Below are 25,806 nucleotides of genomic sequence, written 5' to 3'. Positions count from 1 at the left end.
AAGCGGATTGTTTCCCTCGCCTCGCCGTTTGCGAAAACACCGACGAACCCGACAGGACCTAGTGGTATTACGCCTCTCTCTCTCTGCTTACCAAGAGACGTTGGCGACAGCGCCACCGCGAACCATCATCCGACTTGTCGTCAGTACTAATTATAATCCTAATAATCACTACCTACAACAACCATAACAACAACAACGACCACAACGTACCCTTGACAGTAGCTATATGTGCCCGGATAGCGCTCCAACCGTCGAGGATTGTTTGGTCGACTTGGACTCGCAGCCCGTCCGGAGATCTGAGCCTGGGATTCGAGCATCGTGCCACGGAATCCGGCCAGGTATACAACTCACTCCCCCCAGACGGCGACAGGCGATTTACATGGACGGCCCCGCCCGCGCGCACTGGACAGTCTCAACTTCATCGCCGGCGCGGCAGCAGGATATTTGCAGGCAGACATTGAGGCCGGACATCTGGTCGGCTTGGCTCGAGCGGTATCTTGGAACAGCACGGAAGCTCCGGCAGGGTACGATCTCGCTTTGCCAGCTCGTCTTCTCGTCACTGCGACACCTAGCTCTGCGGAAAGGTGGTCAGCTTAGACCCTAGGTTTGGTCTCGCAGCTCGGGCGGATCCAGATCGGGAGTCGGAACCGCGACGGGTGTTGTAGGCGTGGACAGGCTGCCAGCTTTTGGCTAACTACTTACGCAACCGGCCAAGGGCACGTCGTCGCGCTAAGCCGCACCGGGTCCCTCGAAGGTCCCAGACAGGTACTCCCCTCGGTACCTCTCCCACCCGCCCAACCTACATACGCCGGGGCGGCACTCGCACGGCTATCCAACCGAGCTTTGGTTTCTGTCGGAAGGATACCTGGTAGGTACCTGTCTATCCTTGCTTATTTCCTACAGTCAGTCAGCTCCTTCAACTCGCGCCTGTCCCTCTTCGTCCCCTCTGTCCCTCCGTCCCTCTCACTCTCACTCTCTCTCTCGCTACCTCTCGCTACCTCTCGTGTCCGCCGGAGGCTCGGCGCAACACCACGCACCAGAGAAAAAGTACGTACAGGATCCGCTCTAGGGTTTGATCCTAAGTTTAGCGGGCAGCCGATCGCTTGGCGGACTTCCTTGGGAAGGTGCGCAAGCGGTGCCGCTTGCCTTTGGCTCCTCAGTGGGGTGTCTGGGTACCTGGGTACGTCTAGTGCAGGTACGTAGGTACCTACCTGACCTGAGGTATCCGTGCCGCACAGCTCGAGCGAGCCCACTGCCCTCGCATCCGTCGCTGTCCCCATCCATGCCATCCCATTCCGTCCGCTTTACTCACCTTCGCCTTGCCCTATCTCGACGCCGCATTCTCCCACTTGCCTTGTTCCACCTGGATCCTCGGCGTGGCACAGGCTGCTCGCTGTCTCTACCCCGGAAGTCCTTTTCGCAATCGCCTATCGTCTTTTCCAGCTTGAGGCCGTCTGCGTGCTGAGCCCAGTCTCACCACGCTTCCCTCGGTCGCATCTTCTCGGCTCGGTCTTGTCGAACCTGATTTATTATAGTATGTTCGACGCTGCACACCATACTGCAACCCGCGGACGTCTATGGCCGGATGCGCACGTTGATATGCACACCTACCCACCCACCCACACATGCGCTCTCTCTCTCACACACACATACACACACACTGCACACACATACATGTCGTCGTATCAGGCCAGACCAGCGCCGCGGCCCCCTCTGAACCCCGGCGTGCTCGGCTCGGGCTGCGCCTACAGGCTGCACCCTCTCGATCTGGACTCGACCGGGTTCCCCCCCCCCTCCTCCTCGTCCCTCTGCCTCGCCCAACCTTTTCCGCGCTGCCTGGCACCTGTCATCGCCCCCGGGAACCTGCCTGCCTACACCAGCCAGTGGGTAGGTACCTAGTTACCTACCTCTTAGGTACCTCTTACTCGCCTGAGGGTACTGCACGATACATACCTCTGTACCTCAGGTACCTACCGCTGCACTCTACGCAACCCGCTATACAGCTCGTTTATTACCCTACCCAGGCTAGGCGGCCTGCAACCTTCCCTCGAGTCCAGGTCTTGTCTGGTCCTTTCCCTTCAGCCTTTACCGCCTCTACTAATGGTGCTTTCTCCATCCCCCCCCTCCTCTCCCTCGCGCGAGCGCGCTCTCTCCCGCATCTGCCCTGCGACTCTCGCTCCCATCCTGTAAACCCTTGTCATTTCCCTGCCCTCTCTCCTCTCGCTCTCTTACTTACCATTGCTCATATAGGTGGATTCTTCTTCGAGCCCAGGGTTCCCAATCCAAACCTGCCCGCATTCCTCTAACCCTCTCTCCGTCACCGAGTCCTCCGATCCATAACCGTGGACGATCCGACTGCACAGACGCTCTAACGCCTCGACTTATTCCGAGATACGACCCGTCAATCCGTGTGCGACCGGCAGCGTCTAAGGACCGAATAAACCCGAAATCGCCTCTCGGCTTGCTGACGATCTGACGAGTCCCGTCGCTTTTGGCAGCGTGTGTGGTCCATTCCTGCGCAGTGCGACGTACCCTGCATTTGGACCACTCTTCTGCCTCTCCTCTGAGGTCAGAGTCGCCGTCATCAAGAGCCACCAACCTTGGCTTGGCAGCTGGTCACATCTTACCGGCGTAGGGATTCTAGCAATACCGCCTTTCAGATCCGGCGGAGCGCACACAGCTCTTTTCCGCGCAGCCAGCCCCGAGACGACTCAAACCCGTCCTTTTTTTTTTCCCTCCTTCTTCTGATCCCCCCCCCGGAACATTGTTCTCTGCCAGACTCGCTCTCGCACGCTCTCCCCCGTTGGCCAATAAATTATCACGACATTTATCATTGGTTGCGCCCGCGCATTTCGAACCCACGTTACCGTACCTACATACGTGCATTCATACCTTACTAGCCCTCGGCCTACCTGGCCTGTACGTATGTTTCCACCCCCCCCCTCGGCCGCCAAACCCTCTGCACTTCGGGCTACTTTGCATCGAGTTCAGCACAACCAGGTGCAAAAGCAAAAGGAGGGAAGAAGAAAAAAATTGAGGCCGAACGGGAGATGCAGATTCGGACCCAACCTTCGTCGCAGATCTTTCTAATTCCCGACTTTCTCCAGATGCGATTCCTTCTTACTATCTCATAGCTATCGACGCAGTCTTTTTTTGAACCCGCCTCTTTTACGTTTAGCGGAAACGACATCCCCGCGACATCCTTTCCTACCTGCATGACTACGTAATCAGCAGTCTACCTACTCACCAGCCCTCGAAGCAGGTACGGTACCCATAACCTCTCCTTTCTTCTCTTTTTCCGGTTCTTTATTTTCCCCTTTTTCTTTTCGTCGACTTCGCTTCGGTTCTCAGTGGTCTTTATTGTTGCGGTCGCATACAACAGATCGGGATCCTACGGCGTGTCCACCTAGGCGTGCTTACCGAATCCCCCTCTCTTGTCGCTCCCACCGCCCGACCGAACCGTTTCTGTCTCCGTGGATGATCGTCAATAACCCTCAGTTCTCCTCCCACTTACTACCCCACATCACTCACTACTCTTCCCCCCCCATTATCCACCTAGCCAACCAAGGTGCGGGGCCTACTCGCCCGGCCCTCGACACTTATTAGAGCAATCTGAGACATATATCGTCGCTGGCTGCAGCTAATACCTTCAACCACTGTAGATACCCAGCAGCCAACCACAACCGGGATTTACTACGTACTCGTCATCCCCCGTATCCAAGTCCTCGTGCACCGCTCTTAGGAAACCTCGACGAGATGGCCCATCACGGCTTTGCCCAGTTTGGCAGCGGCCAGAGTCACGGGAGCGTTGGTGCCAGCGTGGACCCGAACGACTTGGCCATGTCCGGAACCTATGGGCCTTCGTACTCGAACAACTTCAACGGGAACAACAACACCTCTAACTTCTTCGGCGATGACGAGCTGCTCGACACGCTCGGCAGTCCAACCGATCCCCCCCCCAACCAACCTGGCATGCACAACCAAGGCCAGGACTTTGGGATGAATGACATGAACATGGGCTTTTCGCAAGGCATGTACGCACCGCACCAAGGAAGCCACGGCTTGCCCATGGATGGATCGCACATCAACGGCTTCTCCAGTACCCCAGATGGCGACCCGATCCAGAGTCCATTTGTGCACAGCTTCAATCAAGCCCAGTTCCACCAGATGCAGCAGCACCAGCAACCATTCGGCAACTCGCTTCAATCGCCGATATCCTATTCCGGCTCGCCCCTTGCCGGCTCCGATTTGAACAACGATGGTAACGATCCCAACTACCTCAACGCCAAGTCTCGCCCTCAGCTGTCGCACACGATGCAGCGCAAGGCGTCTAACACGAGGAGCCCTCTCACACCCAAGACGGCTGGCGCGCTGTCCAGCCTACCAGTCAACTCTCGAGATTCGTCGGCATTTGGCGCCCAACCGATCCGGACCCAGAACGGCCATCACGAGAAGTCGCCGTCGGGCCAGTGGATGCATACCCCCAATAGCCTCTCCTCGTTCCCAGGCTCCGGCTTCCCCTCGCCCATGCAGCATGTCGGTATGCAGAACCCGCAGATTACGGATGTGCTATTGAAGGGCGGTACATCCATGCCTGCTAAGCTTAGCGCTCCGCCGAATGCCGTATCGTCCCAGGAGATGAAGAGGAAGCGACGCCGAGAATCTCACAACCTCGTTGAGCGTCGCCGTCGTGACAATATCAACGAGAGAATACAGGACCTCAGCAAGCTAGTGCCCACCCACCGCCTAGAGGACGAGAAAATTCGCAAGCTCATTCAGAACGGCACCCCTGTGTCTCCTAGCCTCACCGGAATCTCGCATCCGGCGCAGGCCACGTCCGGGCTCGCCGGCCCAGGAGCCAAGCGGGCCACCGGGGTCGGCAACATTACGACCGGCCTCCCCCTCGAGGAGAAGGACAAGGGTCCTAACAAGGGGGACATACTCAACGGGGCAGTAAGCTGGACCCGTGACTTGATGTGGATGTTGCATCTCAAGCTCCAGCAGCAGGAGGAGCTCATCAACACCATCGCGGATCTCGGTGGCAGCGTACCCCTCGAGATGACAGAGGATGAGAAACGGATGCAGACGGAGCTGATGGAGGCTATAGCGAAGAACAACCCACACAGCTTCTCGTACTCCCGCTTTTCTGGCTCGGGCCTCCGAGTACCCCACCATACCGACTACAGGGGTGAGTCGCTCAACGGGTCAGACACCGCTACGGCTGGACCTTCGGTGAGTCCCGAGGGCCCAGGCGGATCAGATCTAGCCGGAGATTTGGGTGACGCTGGCCAATTTTGGAACGATCCGGACGACAACGGCAGCGGTACCCCATCACTGAACTTCAAGGAGGAGGATGAATTCGGCATGGACCTCTCGCATTAAAGCCCGACGGCCTCGGCTTTTTTTTCCCCTGCGTTACAGCAGCATTTTCTGGCGTTTCGTGTGCCTTAACAATAACTCTCGCGTCATTTTGTCATGTTTCGTCCGACTATCATCACATCCTCCGTTCCTTTCGGGTACTCGAGCCAAGGTCATATCTGCTGCATAAGAGGGGAGGGGCCTTTTCTTAAGGGGGACCGGACCGGCGTTTTGCTTCGTATCGACCGCTTGAGAATATTTGGTAACGACAAGATGGCCGGGGTGGCTGATGTGTGCATGATTCACGTTTGCCATTTCGGTATGGACTTTGTCATTGGCCCTCTACCTCTCCCTCTCTCTTCTCTCGACTTTTCCTATATATCATCTCACCCTGCCATTCTCTCTCCATTTCTCGTTGTCCATTCACGGTAGGGTTTGTCTTTTCCCCAATGATACCTCGAGGATAACGGAGTTTTGGAAGGCGCGACTTCTCGAGCAGTTGATTTGTTCTTTTTTTTCTTCCGCATTTGCATCGTCATCATCATACCATTGGCTGGGTGGGTTTTCCATTTTTATTCTCATTTTTTTTTTTCCCCAATTTCTGCATGTAGCCTGTTCAACTCTTAGGATGAGGGTTTGGGCATCATATATGTATGTCGTTGCGTAACAAAAGAAACTGGGCTGAGGGCTGAGAGGGGGATTTTGCAGCCTTTCGTGGGTCATACACGCGCCCACGGACAGTATCTTTGGAGTAATAATCGAACTACAACCTTTAACCAACTATGGTGTTGCTGTGCCGTATGAGTATCTCTTGTTGCCGTAAGTGGCTCGCCCAATCGGTTTTCCATCTCAGCTATAGTACTCGCTACTTGTTGTGATACCTAATTCTTGGCCTCTACTTGGTCTAGGGTACGTCTGGATACAGAGAGCCTCTTTCTCTTCCCATCTATCTCTCTGCGTATCCATCAGTCTCTCGGTCCGACTATTTGGCGTTCCCGCCTCCATCTCTTACCCTAGCCTCCAACTCGCCTAAGACTAATCAACCAGGCAGCCACTCACTCTCTCTCTCTCGCCTCACGCCGCGCCCTCCTACTTACGCCTACTCTCTGTCTCTCTTTCTCTCTCCGCGCCCGTCGGCGCCCCAGTCATCACCAGTGGCGGACGCAGAGCAGGTGCTCGCTCATGGCGGCGAGGAGGGCCCAGGCGTCGCGGCGGCGCAGGTCCTCGTGCAGCGCGACGCGCTCGAGCGCGCTGCGGCCGTCGAAGTACTTCCAGAAGACGGGCCAGGCGGCGGCCGGGTCGAGGGCGGCGTGGCGCGGGGGGGCGCGCGGGCGCGCCGGGGTCGCCGCGGTGGTGGTGGTGGTGGTGGTGGCGGTGGTGGGCGTAGGGGCCGGAGCGGGGATCGGGGAAGGGCCCCCCGCCGCCGCTGCGCCCGTGTTGGGGGTCGCGGTCGTAGCGTCTGCGGCCGCAGCGGGGCCACCTGCACTCGTCGTAGTAGCAGTAGCAGTAGTAGCGGTAGCAGTAGCGGCGCCGTCGGCGCGGGCCCGCAGCCGCTTCCCGATCGCCGACAGGTAGTGCGAGTCGCGGCCGGCGGCGCGGCCGGCGTCGACGATGACGTAGGGCGACAGGTGCGCGAGGTGCGGGGCGTCGTTGGTCGAGGGGTGCGGCGTCGCGCGCGGCACGGGGCGCCGCGCGTGGTGCGCCGCCTTCTCGGCCGCCTTGCGGTGCGCCCGCGTGGCGATGCGCTCGAGCCGCGCCTGCTCCGCCGCGCGCTGGCCCGTCGTCGTCGTCGTCGTCGTCGCGGCCGACGGGGAGGGTGAGGGTACCGGCGAGGGGGCTGTCGCTGGCGTCGTCGTCGTCGTCGTCGTCGTCGTTGTTGCCGTCGTCGCAGATCCAGCAGCAGCGCTGATGCTGATCGCCGGGCTGCCGGCACTGTCCGCGCCGGCTTCGGGGCCCAGGGACATGGGGGAATGCGCGTGGACCTCGGGGGAGGAGAGGGGGCCGGGCGAGGAGGAGGAGGCGGCGGCGCGGGAGGCGGAGCGGTCGTCGTCGGCGGCGGCGCCGGAAGACGAGGACGAGGCGGCGACGTCTTCCTCGTCCCGCAGCTCGTCGTCCTCGGCGTCCCCGCGGTGGCGGGCGGCGGCGGCGCGCAGCTCGTCGGCCTCAAGCTCGTAGTCGACCTCGTAGCGGATCTCGGGCCAGACGACGACGTAGGCGAAGGTGCAGAGCTGGGTGACCCAGCCGCCGCGCATGAGCCAGGCGAGCATGGCGAGGTAGGCCGGCCGGTGGTTCTTGCTCGGCGCGAAGAGCTTGTAGGGGCGCGGGGCGGCCGACAGGACGGCGAGGAACTCGGGCAGCGGCGGCGCCAGCGGGAACGCCCGCGCCCACGCCTGGCTCGCGCGCGGCAGCCGGCTCGTGTCGCTGTTGGGCGAGAGCACGTACACGTCCCGCGCGTGCAGCGGCGGGATCGCGATCGCCCGCCGCCAGAAGATGAAGTGCTGCGCGTACCTGCGCACCTGCGCCGGCGACAGGGCGGTGCCCTGGCTGATCTGGTAGAACCTGTGCGGTGGCGGAGGAGTGTGTCAGGAGTGCCCCATGCTGCGAAATAGATATTTGGGGGAAGAAGGGGGGAGGGGAAGGTGGGTTGTTGGCGATAGGATAGGCAACTTACGAGGTAGTCGGCTTCGAGAGCCGCACGAACTCGATCATGGCGGCTGTGGTCTCGTCGGGGTCGGCCTGGAGCTCGGCGACGATCTTCTTCTCGTCGCTCATGAGGAGCAGGGCGAAGTTCTTGTCGAGGAAGGCGGGGTCGTTGAGGTTGTCGCCCTCGATGAAGGAGTTCGCGGTCGTGATCCACAGCCCCTTGGACCCGCTCTCCTCCTCGGGAGGCAGGTCGGCGAGGTAGAAGGGCACCGGGATCTGGACCGAGTGGGTGATGCTGCCTTCGGCTGTCTCGAGCTGCAGCGCGGCGATCTTGTTGTGGGAGACGGCCTCGTAGACGTCCTGTATAGACGCGGCCAGGGAGGAAACGTCCAGGATCTCCCTCCAGAGGGTGCTCATCCTGGTCTCTGCATCGGGCTCGTTAGTTTGACGGCTTATCATAGCGATATATGTCACATGGCTGCATCGGCGTACTTGCTTCGCGCCCCTTGTCCTTCAGGGTTAATATGCGCTTCGACTCTTTCCAGACGAAGTCGCTCTTCTGCTGGCTGTACTTGTACGGCTTGTTGATTTTCTTTATGATGTGGAGGTAGAGATTCTCGGCCAGCTCCCTGGCTTCGTGCTTCTTGGGGTTGAGGATGAAGACGAGGTTGAACATGGTCATCCCACTCTTCTTCTCGTCGGTCTCGACGTCGGGGGCGCCGCTCCCGGCGGCAGCAGCACCGGCGCCGTCCTCGGCCATGTCTCGGGTCTCGATCTGGAGCACGTCGCTCGCAAGAATGGTGGAGTCGGCCATCTTACTGGCGGCGTCCGGGTTCTCGGGCGACTTGGGCGGTTGGTACCTGGGCTGCTTCTTCTTCTTCTTCCGCCAGACGCCGTTCTCCGGAACGTAGATGGGGTGGGACACAAAGCAGAGCTGCTCGAGGGAGACCTGGAAGAGCCTCTTGTGGAAGGCACGGCTGGGCGTGAGGAGGCTCTCGAGGTCCTTGGTGGGGTAGCCGGCGACGTGCTCCCAGGGTACTATCTGGGAGCCGTTGTCGGTCTCGAGGTGGTCGTCGTGATCCCAGTTCTGCAGGTCGACGGGATTCGGCAGCGAGCCGGGGGTCGGGGCCGCGAAGGCCGGGCGAAACGTCTGGCTCAGTAAGGGGTCGTCGTCGTCGTCGAGCTCATCCCGCGGCGCGTCGCCGGGCGCGACCGAGGCGCACGGCTGCAGGATGCGCGGCGGGTAGTGGAAGACGAACAGCGGCCCATCGCGCAGCCGGTTGACCACCAGCGCAACGCCTAGGAAGTTGGACGTGTTTGGCAGAATGGGCGAAGCCATGGCTATCCAAAGTAAGGGGGAGAGAGAGGAAGCGGAAAACAGACAATAGAGGGACGAGAACCACTACCGTTGGGTGGCGTCACAAGCCTTACTTAGGTAGAGCGTGCCTATCTGAACAGCCAACATGTCAACACGGCCCCTTTCCCTCTCCCAGGCTATCTACATAGACATCTGTGTGTGTAGTGTATACACGGCCTATTCAGGATATCAGTTAGCTATGTTACGGGGGCGTCACACGGGAACTAAGGGATCTAGGTAAGGGATCCATGCAGGTAGGTATTTACTCGCCCTCGTTGAACCGTCCGATCAAGTGCACCATCGACCACCTGCGGCTAGAGACTCGTTTTTGCAGCGCAACCGGAATAGTTCCATCTCATAGGCCCTGTTTCGAGAACGGGACGTTTTCCATTCTCCTCGTCTGTTGCCGGGGATAATCTTAAGGCTAGAGACGTTGTCGAGACGAGGATGACGGGGATGCCTGGAAAGGTAAAGAACAGACGGTACGTACCTCGAAGCTGTTTTCTCTTTTATGTAAGTAACCACGATTTGATCCTGGCCCCGTAAAATGCATATGTGTCCTGCTACTAATACAGGCAAGTCTTCGCCTGGGCCAAGCAGGAGGTTTACGCCATATAAATGCTTCACGTTCACTCATCAGCATCGAAATTTATACAAGAGGTTAGGTAGTGATAGATCTCAGTTAGAAAGTCGTTCCGCTATAGCATCTATCTATCTAAGGTGTGTAAGCGTATGATGTGTATGTATATATACTCATGCTGAGTGCAAGAAAGATCACTGCGTAGCTGGTTATGCCTGGCCGGCTCATTTCTTGCTCTCCTTGCTCTTCTTGCAAGTCTTGGGCTCGGGGGCAGGGCCGTACTCGTAGCGCGTCAGGAAGCAGGCACTGCATCTGGTGTGAGTGCAGCCTATGCGCGGACACGCGAACGTATGGTACAGCATGTCATTGTTGGTCCTGCAGTCGCAGCAGTTCCAGGTGATGATGGTCTTCCCAGCCTCAGGCATCTTGTTTAGTGGTGGCGTGTGGTTGCTGTTGTTATCGGAATACAATGCAAACGCTTGTGTATCTGCGCAAGCCTTACCTTTCTCGAAAGTAGCAGCTATTACTATTCTAGACCAGGAAGGTGAATAGAGTGGTGGTTTGAGAGTTGTTGGTGTTGTTGGTGATGGTGATGGATTGGAATTGGACCAGATCGAGGCCGAGTCTCCGGTCTATATACACCTTCGGATCCCCTCTCCTCGCCTTACGTGCCGCCGAGCTTTGCTTACTTTCTCGGGACTTGCAAAGAAACAGTTAGCAACAAGCGCATTATCCAGCTCGCACCCCGGCTAGATTGTAAGACACCGTTCGATGCGCCGTCCCTGAAGAGAGTCCAGTATAATCGACCCGTTTCATGTCCAGGCTTGGTTCTTTGTGGGAGGTAAAAGAAGGCGTTTGAGATCTCCTTCTCTGGCGCTCTGTCGTCAGCGTGGGTGCTTCGAGTTGTAGTACGCGAACTCTCAATACGCCGACTCTCAAAGAAAACGTATCACAAATACTGCAGGCGAGAAAGCGGTCAAGGTGACTGTAGTAAGCGTCCTTACGGACAGTACGTCGTGTGTATAGAATGCCGGTTTGATATCATTTTTGCCTTTGTTCATGTCGCTCGATCCCTTTGAAACCGGCGTCCACCGCGAAAACCAGATCAGGAAAAAATCTACCCACACCACAACCAACCCTTGGGAGCCTCAAAACACTAACCATGAATAGGAGGAACAGGGGGGGAAAAAGGGGGGGGGATGGTTTCTTCATCCGTAACAGTCATATGTGCAACCCTCACAGAATCCTACGCCAGAGGAAAGGGGGAAAGTCGTATCTATAAACGCCAACCAGCCGGGAATATACACATGCATTCAGGGAAAGGTGGTGAGGGGGCATGACACTCATAACGTCGTTCGATCTGGGGGTAGGATCGCCGGGGTGTGAATATGCATGTGCGCTAGCAAGTAGCGCGGGACGGGAATCAGTCGGTGTGAGCCTGATCGGCCGGCCCAAGGCCGGCCCGATGACAGGTCTACCCAGCCTCTCTCTCTCCTCTCAGAAGTAGTCGCGGGCGACTAAGCCGACTCCGGCTACGACGCCAGCCACACAGGCCGCCGCCGCCGCCGCCGCGGTCGGGCGCGGGGCGCCGTTGTCGCCGTCACCGATTATGAAGCCGGAAGCCGAGGCGACAGCGGCGCACTGGGAGCTCTGCAGGCCGTAGCAGGCGCGGGACGAGAGGCTCGAGCATACGGAGGTGGCGGTGGGCGCCGGGAGGGCAGCGTTGGTGGCGGCGACGGTCGTGCCGCCGCCGCCGGGCACGATGATGGTGACGCCGTAGACGCCGCCCGCGGCGCTGCTACCGCCCGACAGCCCCGACACGCACGCGGCGTAGTTCCGCGAGCACTGGCTTACCGCGGACGTGCAGGCCACCTGGTTCGAAAACGACGTGGGGATGTACGGGAACTGGAAGTACGTGTTACTGACGAAGGACGGCGTCGGCGTCGACCCCGTCGGTGCCACTCCGGTACAGGTAGCTCTGAAGATCCGGCCCGCCAGGTTGGGGAGGCGGTCGCGTTAGCCTTGGGAGTACATGGAAAATCGATCCTTTCTTTTTGTTTCTTTTTGGGGGGAGGGGGGTGAAGGAAAGGCACACATGGAACGAGAGGATCAACCAAAATAAAGACATACGTGGTGGGGCAGCAGGCGGCTTGGTCTTGCGCGTCGAGGGCGCAGAGCTGGCCGTTCCCGCAGCAGGTGCCGGCGAAGGCCGGGCCGCGGTCCTCGCAGCTGAAGTAGCCAGCGGGACAGTTGAGCTGGCGGCGCTGGACGGGCGAGAAGTTGGCAAGCTCGGTGTACCCGAGCGGGTCGACGACGGCGACGGGGTCTTCGGCGAGGGCGGACGTGGCAGCGACAGCTACCGAGACCAGGGCCGCCGCAGCATGATGATTGGACTTCAACCGCATCTTTCTCTCTCTCTTCCTTGCCGTAGGAATTCGCGCCGACGCACCAGGCTTGGGCGCGATGATTAGTTTTTGGCCGATCAATGCCTTGGACAACTATACTGATAGGCGAGGTGTGGTGGTGGCAGCAGCAGCAGCGGTAGCAGGGATGAGGAAAGCTGCGTGTCGTCGAGGCGTCTCTCTATATAAGCCTTTGCACGGCACCCTCGTCCGTAGATGCGTCTGCACGTAGGCGTGGCTTGGGGTATTATGCCCGGACCAGGTGCTGCACGCGGCACTTCTTCTATTCTAGTTCACCGCCGGCTTATGGCGCTGCAGACACGAGGTGAAAAGAACAGACGGGTAGCGGTTCGCTACTGGTAGGGGACAATACTGCTCGGCGGTAAGTAGGTGTTGCGTGTTGTTCCCGTACGTATCGACCGAGTCGACGATGAGAGAGTAGAAAGACACACAGGCAGGAAAGGAGGAAGAGGAAGAGAAAGACGCAATATACACATACATATGCCTAAGATCCGGTCTTGAGGTGAAGCTGGGCGATGACGGGGTTACGGGGGGTGAAAAGGGCCTAAAACAGGCTTTGCTACCAAATAAATGGAAACCGATACGAGCTTCTCGATCGGCTGGCCGGAGAGAGGGAGGCGGACATAGATACAGACCCTACATGTTGTGCAGGGCGGAAATCCATTAGATAATCGGCGTGGGCGGCGTGCGAATCAGTTGGCTGCTGGCCAGCATCGCGGGAGGTGGTGTCAAGCCAATGGGTGCCAGATCTTGTTCGCCGAGCAACGGCTAGCCGCGACCAGGGTTTGGGTACCCAGCAGGCCACTCTAGGCGCTTAAGATACCTGAGGGGACCAGCGCCGAGCCGCCGCGGGTCTGCCTCCGCTTCTCAGGTACCTTCTGCACCTAGGTAAGGTGCATCAGGTACGTGGACCTATGCGGGGTGGAGGGGTCAATCTGAGGTGTTGTATACCTTGCCATCCTCCTACGTACATTAAGTACCTAAGGTACCTGCCTAGGTGTACCTGTCCCTGCCCTTCCCGCTTGCCTGAAGGTCACTTTTCCGACTACAGGAACACTAGGTATGTACGGATACATACATAAGTACCTGCCCAGGGTAGGTACTTGTCGTAATAGCCTATGTAGGCAGGTACCTACCTACGCAGCGAATCCTAACCTGAGGAGGTGCTACGTGAAGTAGGTGCCCCTTCTTAGGGCAGCCACTAGGTGCCCGGATATACCTTAGGTACTTACGCTAGGTATTACCTAGGTGGGCACTTGTCCCCGACACGCAGTGGCTTCATGGCTCTATCTTACCTCCCATTCATACCATTCCACATGCTAGCTTTTCTACGCCACAAGACGACGACGACGACGACGACGACGACAAGGCACCATATACACAGAAGAGCGTCCTCTCTGGCCCCAGCGTATTCGTTCCCGAGCCCTACCCTAATCCACCAGCTAGCTAGCCGATAAGTGCGCTGCGTCGTGATACTCTCGCTGCTCGTACCAAGCACACCGAAGCCGGTCGCCTCTCATGAGCTCCTTCGGCAGCCCGGGCGCGGGTCCCTATACCGGGAAGCCCATCCCGTGCGCCTCCCCCTTTCCTCCCCTCGCCGGCGAGCATCTGCCTTACTGACCCGGCCTCCCCCATGCCCAGGCCAGAGCGCGGCAGCTTCCCCTTAGATCACGATGGTCAGTCGGCCAGCAGGAAATGCTCATCCACGTCCCCTGTGTTGACACCTGATGGGTTGCGCCCACGCCAGGCGAATGCACGGCCATAATGACACAGTACCTGTCGTGCATCAAGAAGGTCAAGGGCATCAACGACCAGGAGTGCCGCAACATCGCTAAATCCTATCTATCGTGCCGCATGGACCGGTAAGTCATCTCCCCGATTCGCCCACCCACCAACCGGTACGCACCTATCGGCTCCTAGGAGGCCTGTCCACAAGCGCTTGGCTCACTGTGCAGGAATCTGATGGCGAGGGACGACTTCAAGAATCTCGGCTTCGCGGATACGCCCCCGCCGGATTCGGAGTCTCGGGAGCAGCCACGGCAGTAGCACGACGGCAGCTAGGGCGCAACATCAGCCCGTCGCGGGTTCGAGTCTGCAAGTCCGACAGCGGGGAGCGCGTTAGGGGCAGCTTCGAATACCCCCTTCTGGTGCGCGTCTGTGTATGCGACTATTTGTTGCCGCACAAAGTCCAGCTTGTGAGATGCGATCCCATCTCCCCCGGAAATTAGGAGGTATCACCACCCTAACTAGAGCCTCAGATCATGACAGCTCTCCGTAGCGACGAACGGCGAGTATATATATGTATATATACGTTATATATTTTGTGTTCAAGTATCGGAAGATATCGAACCGTTCCCCCTTCTCTCCGTCATGGTCAATGTAGCCGGCTCTGCCTCTCTCTGCGCCACCCGCACGTCCATCGGCTGCCTCGATAGCTAAATGAATAGCATCCTCACAATGGGATCACACATGGGCATCGGCCGTCGAAACCTGGGCAAAACTGGTCCGTTTCGATGCCAAGAGCTGAATCGATTGTTGGTGTTACCTAGCACTCAGCCAGTCTTTGATTTCGTTACCTGGGCGTTACAACCACTTATTAGCTACCGGTATCGGTTGTATTATCGAGCACCAAGTGACACTAAACTATTGTCGAAAGGGGGCAGGAAAAAGAAAAAAACAAGACACGCAGAGGGTGGAAGACGGGAGAGGAAGGGAACATACAACCCGGTATGCCCGGTTGGTTCCCATCGTCTCTTTTTACTTGTGGTTTTCATTTACCTCCATCACACCCCAAAAGCGCCCGCCCACACGCACACGGATACATACACATACTGAAGTAAGGAGGTAGCCAGGCTCGTCGATGCCGCTTGGCCGGCCGCTTCGCTACCGCGCCGGGACAATTGGAGCCGGTTGGGCCGGACCAGACTGGGACTGGCGCCCTCGAGAAAACCGGCAGAGAAGAAACCGGTCCATCCGCCTATACCGATACGACTTAACCGTCTCTGAGTGCCCCCCTCCGCGCATCCCCTTGCTTTTTCCTAACTGAAGTACGTCTAAGTCTGTACGCATGCATGTACCGAGGCCGAGTTGGTCGAATACTCCTTTCCCACTTATTTCCTGTCCTTGTTGCTTGTTGTTAACTTCCTCTCCCTCTCTTCTTCTTCTCCTCCTTACTATTTCCCTGCTGTTGCTCTCCTCCTCGCCACGCATGCATATATATATATATATATATATATATATATAAGTAGACACACATACACCTGGAGATATTTGCACGCATCTTCGCGTATGCCCGTCAGTGCCCCTCCCCCCTCCCTTCCGGCTCTCATCGCGACAGTCCGGCTCCGCGCCTGAAGACCCACGACCAACCGCCTGCTATTTAAATAGGGCTGCTAGACCTTTGTGCTCAAATTGGCTAGATAGGAAACCCAAAGCAACTATGCTCCGCAGCATCAACCGCAGCAGCAGTCGTAGCGCCGGTATCGGCGCCGTCGTGTTCCGGGTCCGGAGGCGGCCCCCGGGCTCCCCACCGAGCGGACAACGCGCCGCCCTCCGCCTCGACGCCGCCCTAATCACGCTCCGTCGCCACTATTCATCATCGCCGGGCGACAGCGCCTACGACTCGACGCTGGAGAACCTGCGGGTCGGCAGCCACACGCGCGTCATATTCCAGGGGTTCACCGGTTTGTCACGCCCTCAACTCTCCGCACGTTATCGCGCGCCCACGTGCTTACCTCCTCCCCGAAAATAGGAAAGCAGGCGACGGCCAACGCCCGCGAGTCCCTCGCCTGGGGCACCCGCATCGTCGGCGGCGTCACCCCCGGCCGCGAGGGCGAGCACCTCGGTCTGCCCGTCCTGCCGAGCGTCCGTAAGGTGCGTGCGCGACGTTTTCATATTCGTTTCTTTCTTATATATGGCTTCTTACAACTACACATGCCTGTCTACCAGATATGCACGTCGTTGGCTCTTATTATGGTAGTCTTGCACGGTCACGTTGGTAGGATAGGGGGAAAAAAAGGAGGGGGGCATTAGAAGAAGATTCTAAAGACCGAGGTTTCAAGATTTAGAAAGCGGGAGCGGACACAGTAAAACAGAGACCTGACCCCTACCGACAGGCCGTCGAGACCCTCAAGCCCGACGCCACCGGCATCTATGTGGCGGCGCCCTACGCCGCCGCCGCCATCGAGGAGGCCATCGCGGCCGAGGTCCCGCTCCTCGTCGCCGTCGCGGAGCACATCCCCCTGCACGATATGCTTCGGGTAAGTCCTCTTTTGATGCGGTTCTGCCATCTCCCTTCTCCCTCGTCAAAGTACATTGGAATGGGTACATAGATATATACTACATCAGCATACTCTACGAGTAGCGTACACTAACCAATATACATAGATTCACGCCATCCTCAAGACCCAGTCCCGGTCTCGACTAGTCGGCGCGAACTCGCCAGGCCTCATATCGGCCGTGGGAAAGTGCAGAATCGGTCAGCGGCAAGTTGTTGTGTGCATGATCAGGGGCTACCCCCGCCCCTCTTCGCTGACCAGACCCTCTTTTGTGCTCACCCGCCTTTCTTCTCTCCTACGCAGGTTTCCAACCCCTGCCGTGCTTCGAACCCGGGCGCATAGGCATCATCGCGAGGTCGGGGACACTGAGTTACGAGAGTACGTCTATTCGGTTTCTTTGCTCCTTTTCGTCCCGGGTATCCATGACTATACCCCATTCCCATCATGCAAAACACACATTTCTATGTGAAAACTTGGTATACATATAATTAACTCCCCAACTCCCAGCGGCCGCCTCGACCCTCAGGGCTGGTCTCGGCCAGAGCATGTGCATAGGCATCGGGGGGGACATCCTCCCGGGTACAAGTCTGAGAGAAGGCCTGCAGGTCCTCGCGGAGGACGCCGACACCGAGGGAATCGCGCTGATTGGGGAGATCGGAGGGGAAGCGGAACTCGAAGCCGCCGACTGGATCAGGGAGTACCGTTCTCGGACTCTAAACCCGAAGTAAGTGTATCTACGTAGATCCCGAGAGAAGGAAGCACGCCCTTTAGTGCTGGGTCTGACAACGATGGAATAGGCCCATCGCCGCCCTCATCGGAGGCATCCACGCCGTCGCCGGCCGTATCATGGGCCACTCGGGCGCGTTTGCCCTCCCGGGCGAGCCCTCTGCGCTAGACAAAGTGAAAGCCCTCGAAGCGGCCGGGGCCGTCATCGTAAATCATCCGTCGCGGTTCGGGCCGGTTCTGAAATCCATCCTAGGTAACTCGGCGCCCGGCACCGGCCCTAGCGGAGCCACTGCCGCCTCTCAGCACAGGGGCATGCACACGGCAGCCGCCCGTCGGCCTATGCTGACTCGACAGGCATCATCGCACCTGAATCCCAGGACTCAGGGACGAAGCGTGCATCTAACCCAGAGCACCGCCTTCGACATGCTACGCCAGCGTGGCATCCCCATCGTCGAGAACGCGGGCTCTCGTCCTGGGAAGCTTCTCGCAGTCACCGTCAATAGGTCCACCAAGAGCCCCTGCGTGGTCGCTTCACCGACTGATGACGTGTCCGAGGCCAAGAGATTCGACTTCGCCTGCGGCACGACAGGCGCGCAGGACATTCCCGTGGCAGACATAGCGCAGCACCTCAGAATTGGCGCTGGCGCCGCTGAGTCTCTCGGGCGGGTGATCAGCAGGCTAGCCGCGCTCTTCGTCGAGAAGGAGGCCTTCCTCCTCGAGACCCGGATCGTGACCGGTGCTGACGGCACGGCAGTCGGGGTTGCCGCGGCGCCGCGCTTCGGGTTCGACGACGCGGCCTTCCGCAGCGGCAGGCGGCAGGCGGATGTGCAGGCGCTGCGCGACATGAGCGCCGAGGACCCAGCCGAGGTCGGCGTCGAGGGCGATGGCATCGTCTACATCAAGCTGCCCGAGGGAAACATCGGCACGCTGGTCAACGGCGCCGGCCTAGCCATGAACACGGTCGACGCGCTCGCGGACGCCGGCGGCCACGCCGCCAACTTCCTCGACACTGGCGGCAAGGCCACGAGCGAGACAGTCAAGCGGAGCTTCGAAGTCATCCTGACGGATCCGCGGGTCAAGGTACGTCTGTCTTCTCGCCTCCCCGCCCCATCAGAACGGCAAGTACACTTAACTAAGCGCCCGCCCCGGTTGGTCGCCTCGTAGTGCATATTCGTGAATATCTTCGGCGGGCTGACGCGCGGCGACATGATCGCCCGCGGGGTCGTGATGGCGTTCCGCGACCTGCAGATGTCGGTGCCGGTCGTGGTGCGCATCCGCGGGACGAATGAGGAGGAGGGCCAGAAGATCGTCGCCGAGAGCGGGCTGTCGCTGTTCGCCTACGACGACTTCGACGAGGCCGCCGCCAAGGCCATCGAGCTGGCGAACGGGGAGCCGTAAATGGCTTGACTGAACCTCCCCCCTAACCTTCGTCGTGTCTGATCGACTTATATATTTATAGATATAAACGTCATGTAAATACCTTGTACGTTGTCTCGACAAGTTGGTACGAGACAGCAATAAACGACGCGCACGGCTTATTTATCCTCGATAGATATACTAGCATAGAAAAGGAGCGGCCCGAACGTGAGCATACGAAGCCAACAAGGTCGCGTATTAAATTGTTGTAGTAAGAACTCGTTAACCAGACGTTACGGCGTTTATACACGTACAATAGCCCATAGGCCCCGAAAGACTGCTCGCCTCCGCTCGGCGGAAGTAGGTTTCTGGTTGGCGGCCTGCGGTCCGTGTTCTAACGACGCCACCACGCCGTCGTCGCGGGTGGCCAGTTCCCGCTGTTCCTTGGTGAGTTGCGCTTCGCCGAGTTCCCCGACCTTCCAAGCTCTCAGGGCCCAACCTGTGCGCGTCAGCCGAGAAGCCCAGCCAGGCAGGGGGGAGAGATGAGAAGTCGTTGCCTTGGGTGGTAGTAGTAACAGAACAGGAGTGTGCTGGCGTATGTGGGGGACTAGGAAGGATGGTCGCAACTTACCAAAGACGAATGCGCCGATGTACATTGCTGCGGTGAAGATTTGGACGTCGAGATACCCCCGGGCCCGGGCCGCCGGAGCGCCACGGCGCTAGCCTCGGCGAACGTCGCCGGCAGGAAGAGGACGAGCCAGGTGACGGAGAGCGCTTCTCGGAGTTAGCAGTCGCACGGATGGGAAAGGATAGGCAGATGGAGAGAGGATGACTGAAACAGTTTTGTGAATTTCATCCAGGTGCTGGGGGGGGGGGGGAATGTCGAGAGGGACAGAACGAACCGGAAGGGATGACGGCGATGCCGACGATCTCGGCGCATAGCGGGGCGGCGGTGGCCCATATGACGCCAGCGACGCTGCCGCTCAGCACGGCGAAGACCATGCAAGCTGCCAGGCCCTTGGCGGCGAAAGTCCAAAAGAACATGCAGATCAGGCCGCAGAACAGGGTGCAGATGTTGGCAATATTCAGACGGCCGACGGCGTCACTCGACAGTCCTATGAGGGGCCGGCCAATTCCTTGGAACACTGCAGTACTCACCCCTAGTCAGCCCGTGCAACCTCGACCCCGACCCCTATCCGGAAGGCGGAACTCACGGTTGAACAATGCGGCCGCCAGGGAGGCCTGGGAGGCGGACAGGCCGACGGATTGGCAGTAGTCGACGATGCTGTAGACGAGGATGACATAGGCGATGAGGGAGAGGAATGCCCAAGCCTGGAACAGGAGGAAGGGGAGGCGTTTGAAGAGCCTCCAATCGAAGGCCACGTGGACGGAGCCGATGGCCTTGTTGCGGTCCCTGATGAAGTAGCTAGCGGCGCTGTTCACCACGAAGCACACGATGGCCAGGATGCGGAAGGTCCAGGGGAGGCCGACCCGAGAGATCATGGCGTTCGTGGCCAGCGAGTAGCACAGGCCGCCGAACCCGGACCCAGAGGCGGTGATGGCGCTGGCGAACGACCGGCGCTTTACGAACCACTGCGGGGGGACGGCCGCGGACGGGACGAAGCACATGCCCAAGCCTACGCCGAAAGACAGGCCCTGGCTGAGCAGGATGTGCCATAACTCGGTAGCGAAAGAGGAGCCGACAAACGCGATCCTAGGGGATGTCAGCGGCCGGCCGGCCGACGCCCCGGAACGATCCAACGACAACTCACGTCTCAAATACGGCCCCGATGAATATGGTGAGCCGCGTGCCACATCGCCCCCACCCCATAAGGACAGTCGCCAACGGGGCAACCAAAAGGGCTGCAACGTGGTTAGCGACAGCGACGAGCCATAGTCGGGCTTTCGATGTACGGTATGTGGATGTGAGATGGGCCAACAACCAACCGAGCCGAACAATGCGCATGAGGAAGAAGGGGAAGCGGGGGGGAGACTCTACAAATAGAAATGGATAACCCTCCAACGAAGGCGTACCCGAGCTGGCTGTCTCCAAAGACGCCAGTCCTCAGATAGTGGGCGAGAAACACGGCATAACTCTGCGAAGGGAAGGGCCACGAGGCGGTTGGTTAGCAGGTTGTTGCCGAGGCGGTGTCGCTGTTTGAGGAGGGCCTCCATACAGAGTTGAGACCCCACGTATGGGCGTTCAACATGAACACGGCGAAGACAACGACCCTAGAACCGCAAGGCCGTCGGTGTCAACTCGACATTATCCTGCCCGTATTGCGGGTTGTCAATTTCGGTAAAGGGGCACTGACCAGCCATAGCCACCTTCTTTGAAGTCGTCTTCCTGGCGCTGAGGACCTAGCTCTACCGTAGGATTCTCCGTACACGAGTTGTCGCCGGTTCCCCTGCTTGCATGTCGTTTGTCGGATCCGGCCATGATGGCAATCTAATAATATTATAAGCAATGCTAGGGTTTGTGTATGTATCGGCACCGGCACCAGACGCGTCGATCGCTACAGGCAATAGGTAAATATCTCCGGCGGGACGCGTCTAGCTCTAGGAAGAATCCCTCCTGCTCTCCACCTAACTCGACAAACAGTGGCAACACTCACAAAAGCCGCCCTCGCTCCTCTTTAAAATAGACCTGGGGTTGGGCTCACGTAACACAGAAAAATGGTATCCCAGAGGGGGCACACATACGAGGTTTATGGATGGCCCTGTCTGTCATCGCCGTAAAGCCGGCCGGGAATAAGAGCGAAAGGAAAAAAAACATAGGCCTGCCCTACTTGCGCTGTTACCTACCGACGTAGCGGGCAAAGCACAGCACAGCAAGCTACGCCCGGACTGGACGCCCCGCGGGGCGCGGTGGCTCCAATTAGGTAAAATCCGTAGGGGGCCTCTCGGGATACTTGGCCGGGATCTCTGCTGGAGGAGCAAGCAGCTTTTCCATAGCGAGAGTGGCTCACCCCCTTGTCTGCGCACATACGTGTACATATACGTGCTTGTCCCTGTCCTTTGCAGTCGCTCGTAGCGTAACCCATGAACCGATGTCGACGCCGCGCGCGCGAGAGAGAGAGAGAGACTAAGGGGGGGATAAGGAGAAAGGGGGGGAGCTCGCGGTGTCGGTAGCACGCTGAGATATATACATGCCGATCGCGCATAGGGAGCATAATCTCGAGCTTGGATGGACCCGGCCCGTGGAGGCGACCCCCCCCCCCCTCCCCCCTACACCGCAAAGGTCGGGAGTGGGAAAACCTGGCAAGCCCGGGCCAAGCTGCGTATTTCTAATATTGGAGTGCAAATGGACGCCGAAGCGAAGATCAGGCTGTCGAGCGGGTCCGACGCAGGCATGCGCCGCGCATCGTGCGAATCGGCCGATATCGAAGGGGGGGGAGGGGGAAGAGAGTTCGCAACTCGCCAGCTTCCCAGTAGACGAGAGAGAGAGAGAAAGAGAGAGAGAGAGAGACGTGTGCGCGCTTCGCGAGCCGGACAGGTGTCAGACCGGCGAGGGAGGGGGGGGGGGGGACGACGAGAGGCTCTCGATCCTGTTCGAATGATTGGGCTGAGTACCTACATAATCGTAACTGTGCCGGTGCCGGCCTTGCGGCCACGAGGGTTTGCTGTCGAAGCCTAATGCATCCCATCGGGGGAGACAACAACGTCGACCCTTTTGTCGTCCCCCCCTCTTCCTGGCTATCTGGCTATCTGGCTGGCTGGCTGGCTCGCTCGCTCGCTCACTTCCCCTTCTCTCGCATTGCGGGTCTGCGGCTCTTGGGAGAGCAGGGAGCTAGCTAAGGAGAGAGCAAGATAGATAGATAGGGGGGAACCAGGGAAAGGGGAGGGATAATAATGTCTATGTGTAGGTAGGTCGACGGATGAGTGCACGTGTTGTGTGGCGTCTGCAGGCACCGGGTGGTATCGTGGTGTGTGCGCGTGGAAATGTGGTGTTGCGTCCGGTCGGCCTGAGGAATCTAAATACGTGTATTGAAGCATGGAGATATGCATAACGGAAATACTTTAGGTAGTTAGATAGGCAGGGCCACCGCTGCGTTAGCTATGCATAAAAGGGTATTAGGTGGATGCATACATAATAGTATAGCTACACTTATGCGTGTTGTGTTAGGTACCATACAGGGAGGGGGGGGTCTATTGACATTATGTCAGCAATCCTTTCTATGACTGGATATAGTATCTGCCTCGTAATAAGAGTAAGTTAAACTCTGGGCTAACATTATTACCATTTCCCGACATAGTTACCATCCGGATATAATGTCTTTATTTTTAAAAAAGGTATATTCCATAGGATTACCCGGTTACCTCTAGGTTACTAAGTACGTACCTTTATACCTTTATATCTTTTACGTCTATTACCTACCTCTCTTCCATAGGTTCGAAGATAGATTTAAAGATAGATAAATTCTACGTACGCGAACTAACTCCATAGGTTCGAAGATAGATAAATTCCACGTACGCGAACTAGCTCCTATAGGTTTAAAGATAAATAGATAGATTCCACGCGCGAATTAGCTTCTATAGGTTTAAAGATAGATAGATTCCATACGCCTGAACTAGCTTCCATAGGTTCGAAGATAGATAGATTCTATACGCCTGAACTAGCTTCCATAGGTTCGTAGATAGGTTCGTAGATAGGTTCGAAGATAGGTTCGCAGATAGGTTCGAAGATAGGTTCGTAGATAGGTTCGAAGATAGGTTCGTAAATAGGTTCGAAGATAGCGCGAACTAGCTCCTATAGGTTCGAAGATAAATAGATTCTACGCGCGAACTAGCTCCTATAGATTCTACGTACGCGAACTAGCTTTTATAGGTTCGAAGATAGATAGATTCCATACGCCTAAACTAGCTCCTATAGGTTCGTAGATAGGTTCGTAGATAGATAGATTCTACGTACGCGAACTAGCTCCCATATATTCGAAGATAGATAGATTCCATACGCCTAAACTAGCTCTTATAGGTTCGAAGATAGGTTTAAAGATAGATAGATAGATTCTACGCGCGAACTAGCTCCCATAGGTTCGTAGATAGATAGATTCCACGTACGCGAACTAGCTCCCATAGGTTCGAAGATAGATAGATAGATTCTACGCGCCCGAACTAGCTCCCATAGGTTCGTAGATAGGTTCGTAGATAGGTTCGTAGATAGGTTCGTAGATAAGTTCGTAGATAGGTTCGTAGATAGGTTCGTAGATAGGTTCGTAGATAGGTTCGTAGATAGGTTCGTAGATAGGTTCGAAGATAGTGTAGTGGTGCGGTGGATCTAGGCCACGTAGCCTTTTCGATGTGTATTTATATGGGTCGCGCACTCATATTTTCATCAGTCAGACTTAGACCGGTAGACATCACGACCTACAGCTATTCACTCGTTTCTTGCCATGCCTTTCTAGCTATCCTCGTCTTTGCCTTTCCAGTCTCCTTTCCCAGCTGCCGTTTTCAGCTGGCCGATCAACCGATTACAGCTGTTTACAGCTGTGATCTTGGTTGATCGGCACTGGGCCAGTTGTTGGCAGTTGGGCAGTCCTTGTTTCGTGCCTCCGTCAGCGTGCCCACGCTGCTCCTGTTCAATAGGTAGTAGATCATGGTATTTATAGAAAAAAGATAAAGATAATAGGTCTAGGTAGGTAGGTCTAGGTAGGTAGGTCTAGGTAGGTAGGTAGGTAGGTAGGTAGGTAGGTAGGTACCTATGGAATATATAGACATTATATCCGTCTAGACATTATTATATCCGTCTGGACATTAGTTCCTACGTAGTTATAAAAACTATCCTGAAATTATAAGAAGGAAAGGTAATAAGGTCGGTACCGTAACCCTTGCTGTAATTCTTTTAGCTCCTCTAAAAGAATAACTAGCTAAGGTAACCCTTACTAGATTTAGTTACCGTATCCGTACCCCGACTCTATTGCTGACATACTGTCCATAGACCCCCCCCTCCCTGTATGGTAGGTAGGTAGGTATCTTAGGTACCCGCGTCTACTATATATATCTACACGCACACATTAGGCAAGGTATGGAAGAGGGTCCTGTATCCGTCGAGGCACCGCTACCACTACGAATCCATCCGTGGATCAGCGGGCAGAAACGGTATTGAGTATGAGTAGATGAGGCAAGGGAGGATGTAGATGTATGCACGTATTATGTACATAACGTAGGAGCTCGAATCGGCAGATGTAATATTGGCAGCGCTCTCTCTCTTCTCTGGGTTGAGATGGGGAAAACAGGTGGACCGATCCTGGATGTGCTGGTGAGTGGTTCGTGCTAGGATAAGGTGGCCCCATGCATGTCCACCCTCGCCGTCGTTGTCGTCGTCGATAGAACTCCTAAAGGAAACAGGAGGCGAGTGCAATCTGGGCACCCTTGTACTCGTGCGGGCGCTTGGTGCCGCAAGGGCCTGCGGAGATTCCCGCGCCGCTTTAAGCAAGGAGTCCGACGTTGTTCGCATACCTAGGTAGCGAAGGGCACGTTGAGAATATCATGGATCCAACCCGTAGTCTGCTGCGCGATGACGAATGCCCGGTAGCGGAATGCCTACTATGTAGGCATAGTAGGTATTAAGGCTCCGCTAGCTCTAGGACTCCCCGAACACGTTAGCGATAGGAAAATGAGCAGGAATAATAGAGCACGAAGCTTGTGAGCCATTGCCGGCCGAGACGCCAAGGCTCACTAGGAAGTACCCATTCCGCGTTCTAGATAGTAGGACCGGTTGCGATCACAGGGTATGTACTTCGAAAGACAATGTATGCGAGAGGGGCTAGATGGCACCGTACTCCCGCGCCGGGCCGCGAGTTTCGGCACTGTTGTTTTTACGTCGGCCCTCACGATGTCACGAATCTGACGACAGAGCCTCGCCATCCCACCGGGGGGCCACATCTAAGCTGTCTATCAATACCGTGAGCACAACGCTCGCTGCTATATCTCCTCCGAACTCGTCCGGACACGCTCCAACCTTGGGATGTCGCGTATCCTATCGTCGCAGATCCCGGATGCTTTCCTGGAGTCTCTGAGTGCTCCCGGCTTCCCAGGGACGTTGGCGTGTTGGGAGAGAGGGCTAGGGCCACGAGCAGTTGACGT

The 25,806-nt window shown here is 57.3% G+C and overlaps 6 protein-coding genes across 6 annotated transcripts; 3 read left to right on the top strand and 3 right to left on the bottom strand.

Moving 5' to 3' along the window:
* Positions 1 to 3,238: 3,238 nt before the first annotated feature.
* On the top strand, positions 3,239 to 6,033 carry GGS23DRAFT_87823 (uncharacterized protein). The gene is made up of 3 exons (XM_051521362.1): positions 3,239 to 3,262; positions 3,641 to 5,397; positions 5,942 to 6,033. Exon 2 carries the CDS (start codon positions 3,757 to 3,759, stop codon positions 5,380 to 5,382), a length of 1,626 nt encoding a protein of 541 aa, XP_051371393.1. The 5' UTR covers positions 3,239 to 3,262; positions 3,641 to 3,756; the 3' UTR covers positions 5,383 to 5,397; positions 5,942 to 6,033.
* Positions 6,034 to 6,506: 473 nt separating this feature from the next.
* GGS23DRAFT_605576 (nitrogen permease regulator of amino acid transport activity 3-domain-containing protein) lies at positions 6,507 to 9,340 on the bottom strand (the record flags this gene model as incomplete). The annotated part of the gene is made up of 3 exons (XM_051519782.1): positions 6,507 to 7,917; positions 8,030 to 8,426; positions 8,494 to 9,340. 3 exons carry the CDS (start codon positions 9,338 to 9,340, stop codon positions 6,507 to 6,509), a joined length of 2,655 nt encoding a protein of 884 aa, XP_051371392.1.
* A 1,952-nt stretch (positions 9,341 to 11,292) lies between these two features.
* Positions 11,293 to 12,568, bottom strand: GGS23DRAFT_87754 (uncharacterized protein). The gene is made up of 2 exons (XM_051521361.1): positions 12,069 to 12,568; positions 11,293 to 11,916 (listed from the first exon to the last, which is right to left on the bottom strand). Exons 1-2 carry the CDS (start codon positions 12,341 to 12,343, stop codon positions 11,436 to 11,438), a joined length of 756 nt encoding a protein of 251 aa, XP_051371391.1. The 5' UTR covers positions 12,344 to 12,568; the 3' UTR covers positions 11,293 to 11,435.
* Positions 12,569 to 13,725: 1,157 nt separating this feature from the next.
* On the top strand, positions 13,726 to 14,556 carry GGS23DRAFT_571319 (uncharacterized protein). Its single transcript, XM_051516568.1, has 3 exons — positions 13,726 to 13,932; positions 14,003 to 14,037; positions 14,109 to 14,556. Exons 1-3 carry the CDS (start codon positions 13,880 to 13,882, stop codon positions 14,225 to 14,227), a joined length of 207 nt encoding a protein of 68 aa, XP_051371390.1. The 5' UTR covers positions 13,726 to 13,879; the 3' UTR covers positions 14,228 to 14,556.
* Positions 14,557 to 15,800: 1,244 nt separating this feature from the next.
* GGS23DRAFT_605573 (succinyl-CoA ligase alpha-chain) lies at positions 15,801 to 18,762 on the top strand (the record flags this gene model as incomplete). Its single annotated transcript, XM_051519781.1, has 8 exons — positions 15,801 to 16,044; positions 16,113 to 16,234; positions 16,477 to 16,620; positions 16,748 to 16,838; positions 16,942 to 17,016; positions 17,146 to 17,362; positions 17,436 to 18,444; positions 18,529 to 18,762. 8 exons carry the CDS (start codon positions 15,801 to 15,803, stop codon positions 18,760 to 18,762), a joined length of 2,136 nt encoding a protein of 711 aa, XP_051371389.1.
* A 260-nt stretch (positions 18,763 to 19,022) lies between these two features.
* GGS23DRAFT_605572 (MFS general substrate transporter) lies at positions 19,023 to 21,160 on the bottom strand (the record flags this gene model as incomplete). The annotated part of the gene is made up of 9 exons (XM_051519780.1): positions 19,023 to 19,219; positions 19,352 to 19,378; positions 19,408 to 19,494; positions 19,623 to 19,856; positions 19,935 to 20,434; positions 20,493 to 20,583; positions 20,720 to 20,816; positions 20,898 to 20,952; positions 21,036 to 21,160. 9 exons carry the CDS (start codon positions 21,158 to 21,160, stop codon positions 19,023 to 19,025), a joined length of 1,413 nt encoding a protein of 470 aa, XP_051371388.1.
* Between the last annotated feature and the right edge of the window lie 4,646 nt (positions 21,161 to 25,806).

This window comes from Durotheca rogersii (genome assembly GCF_024521655.1).
Source record: "Durotheca rogersii strain YMJ 92031201 chromosome Unknown GGS23scaffold_12, whole genome shotgun sequence".
Classification (NCBI taxonomy): Eukaryota; Fungi; Ascomycota; class Sordariomycetes; order Xylariales; family Xylariaceae; genus Durotheca; species Durotheca rogersii.
The sequence above is the reverse complement of the archived record's forward strand: the minus strand, read 5'-3'. Positions and strand labels throughout refer to the sequence as shown.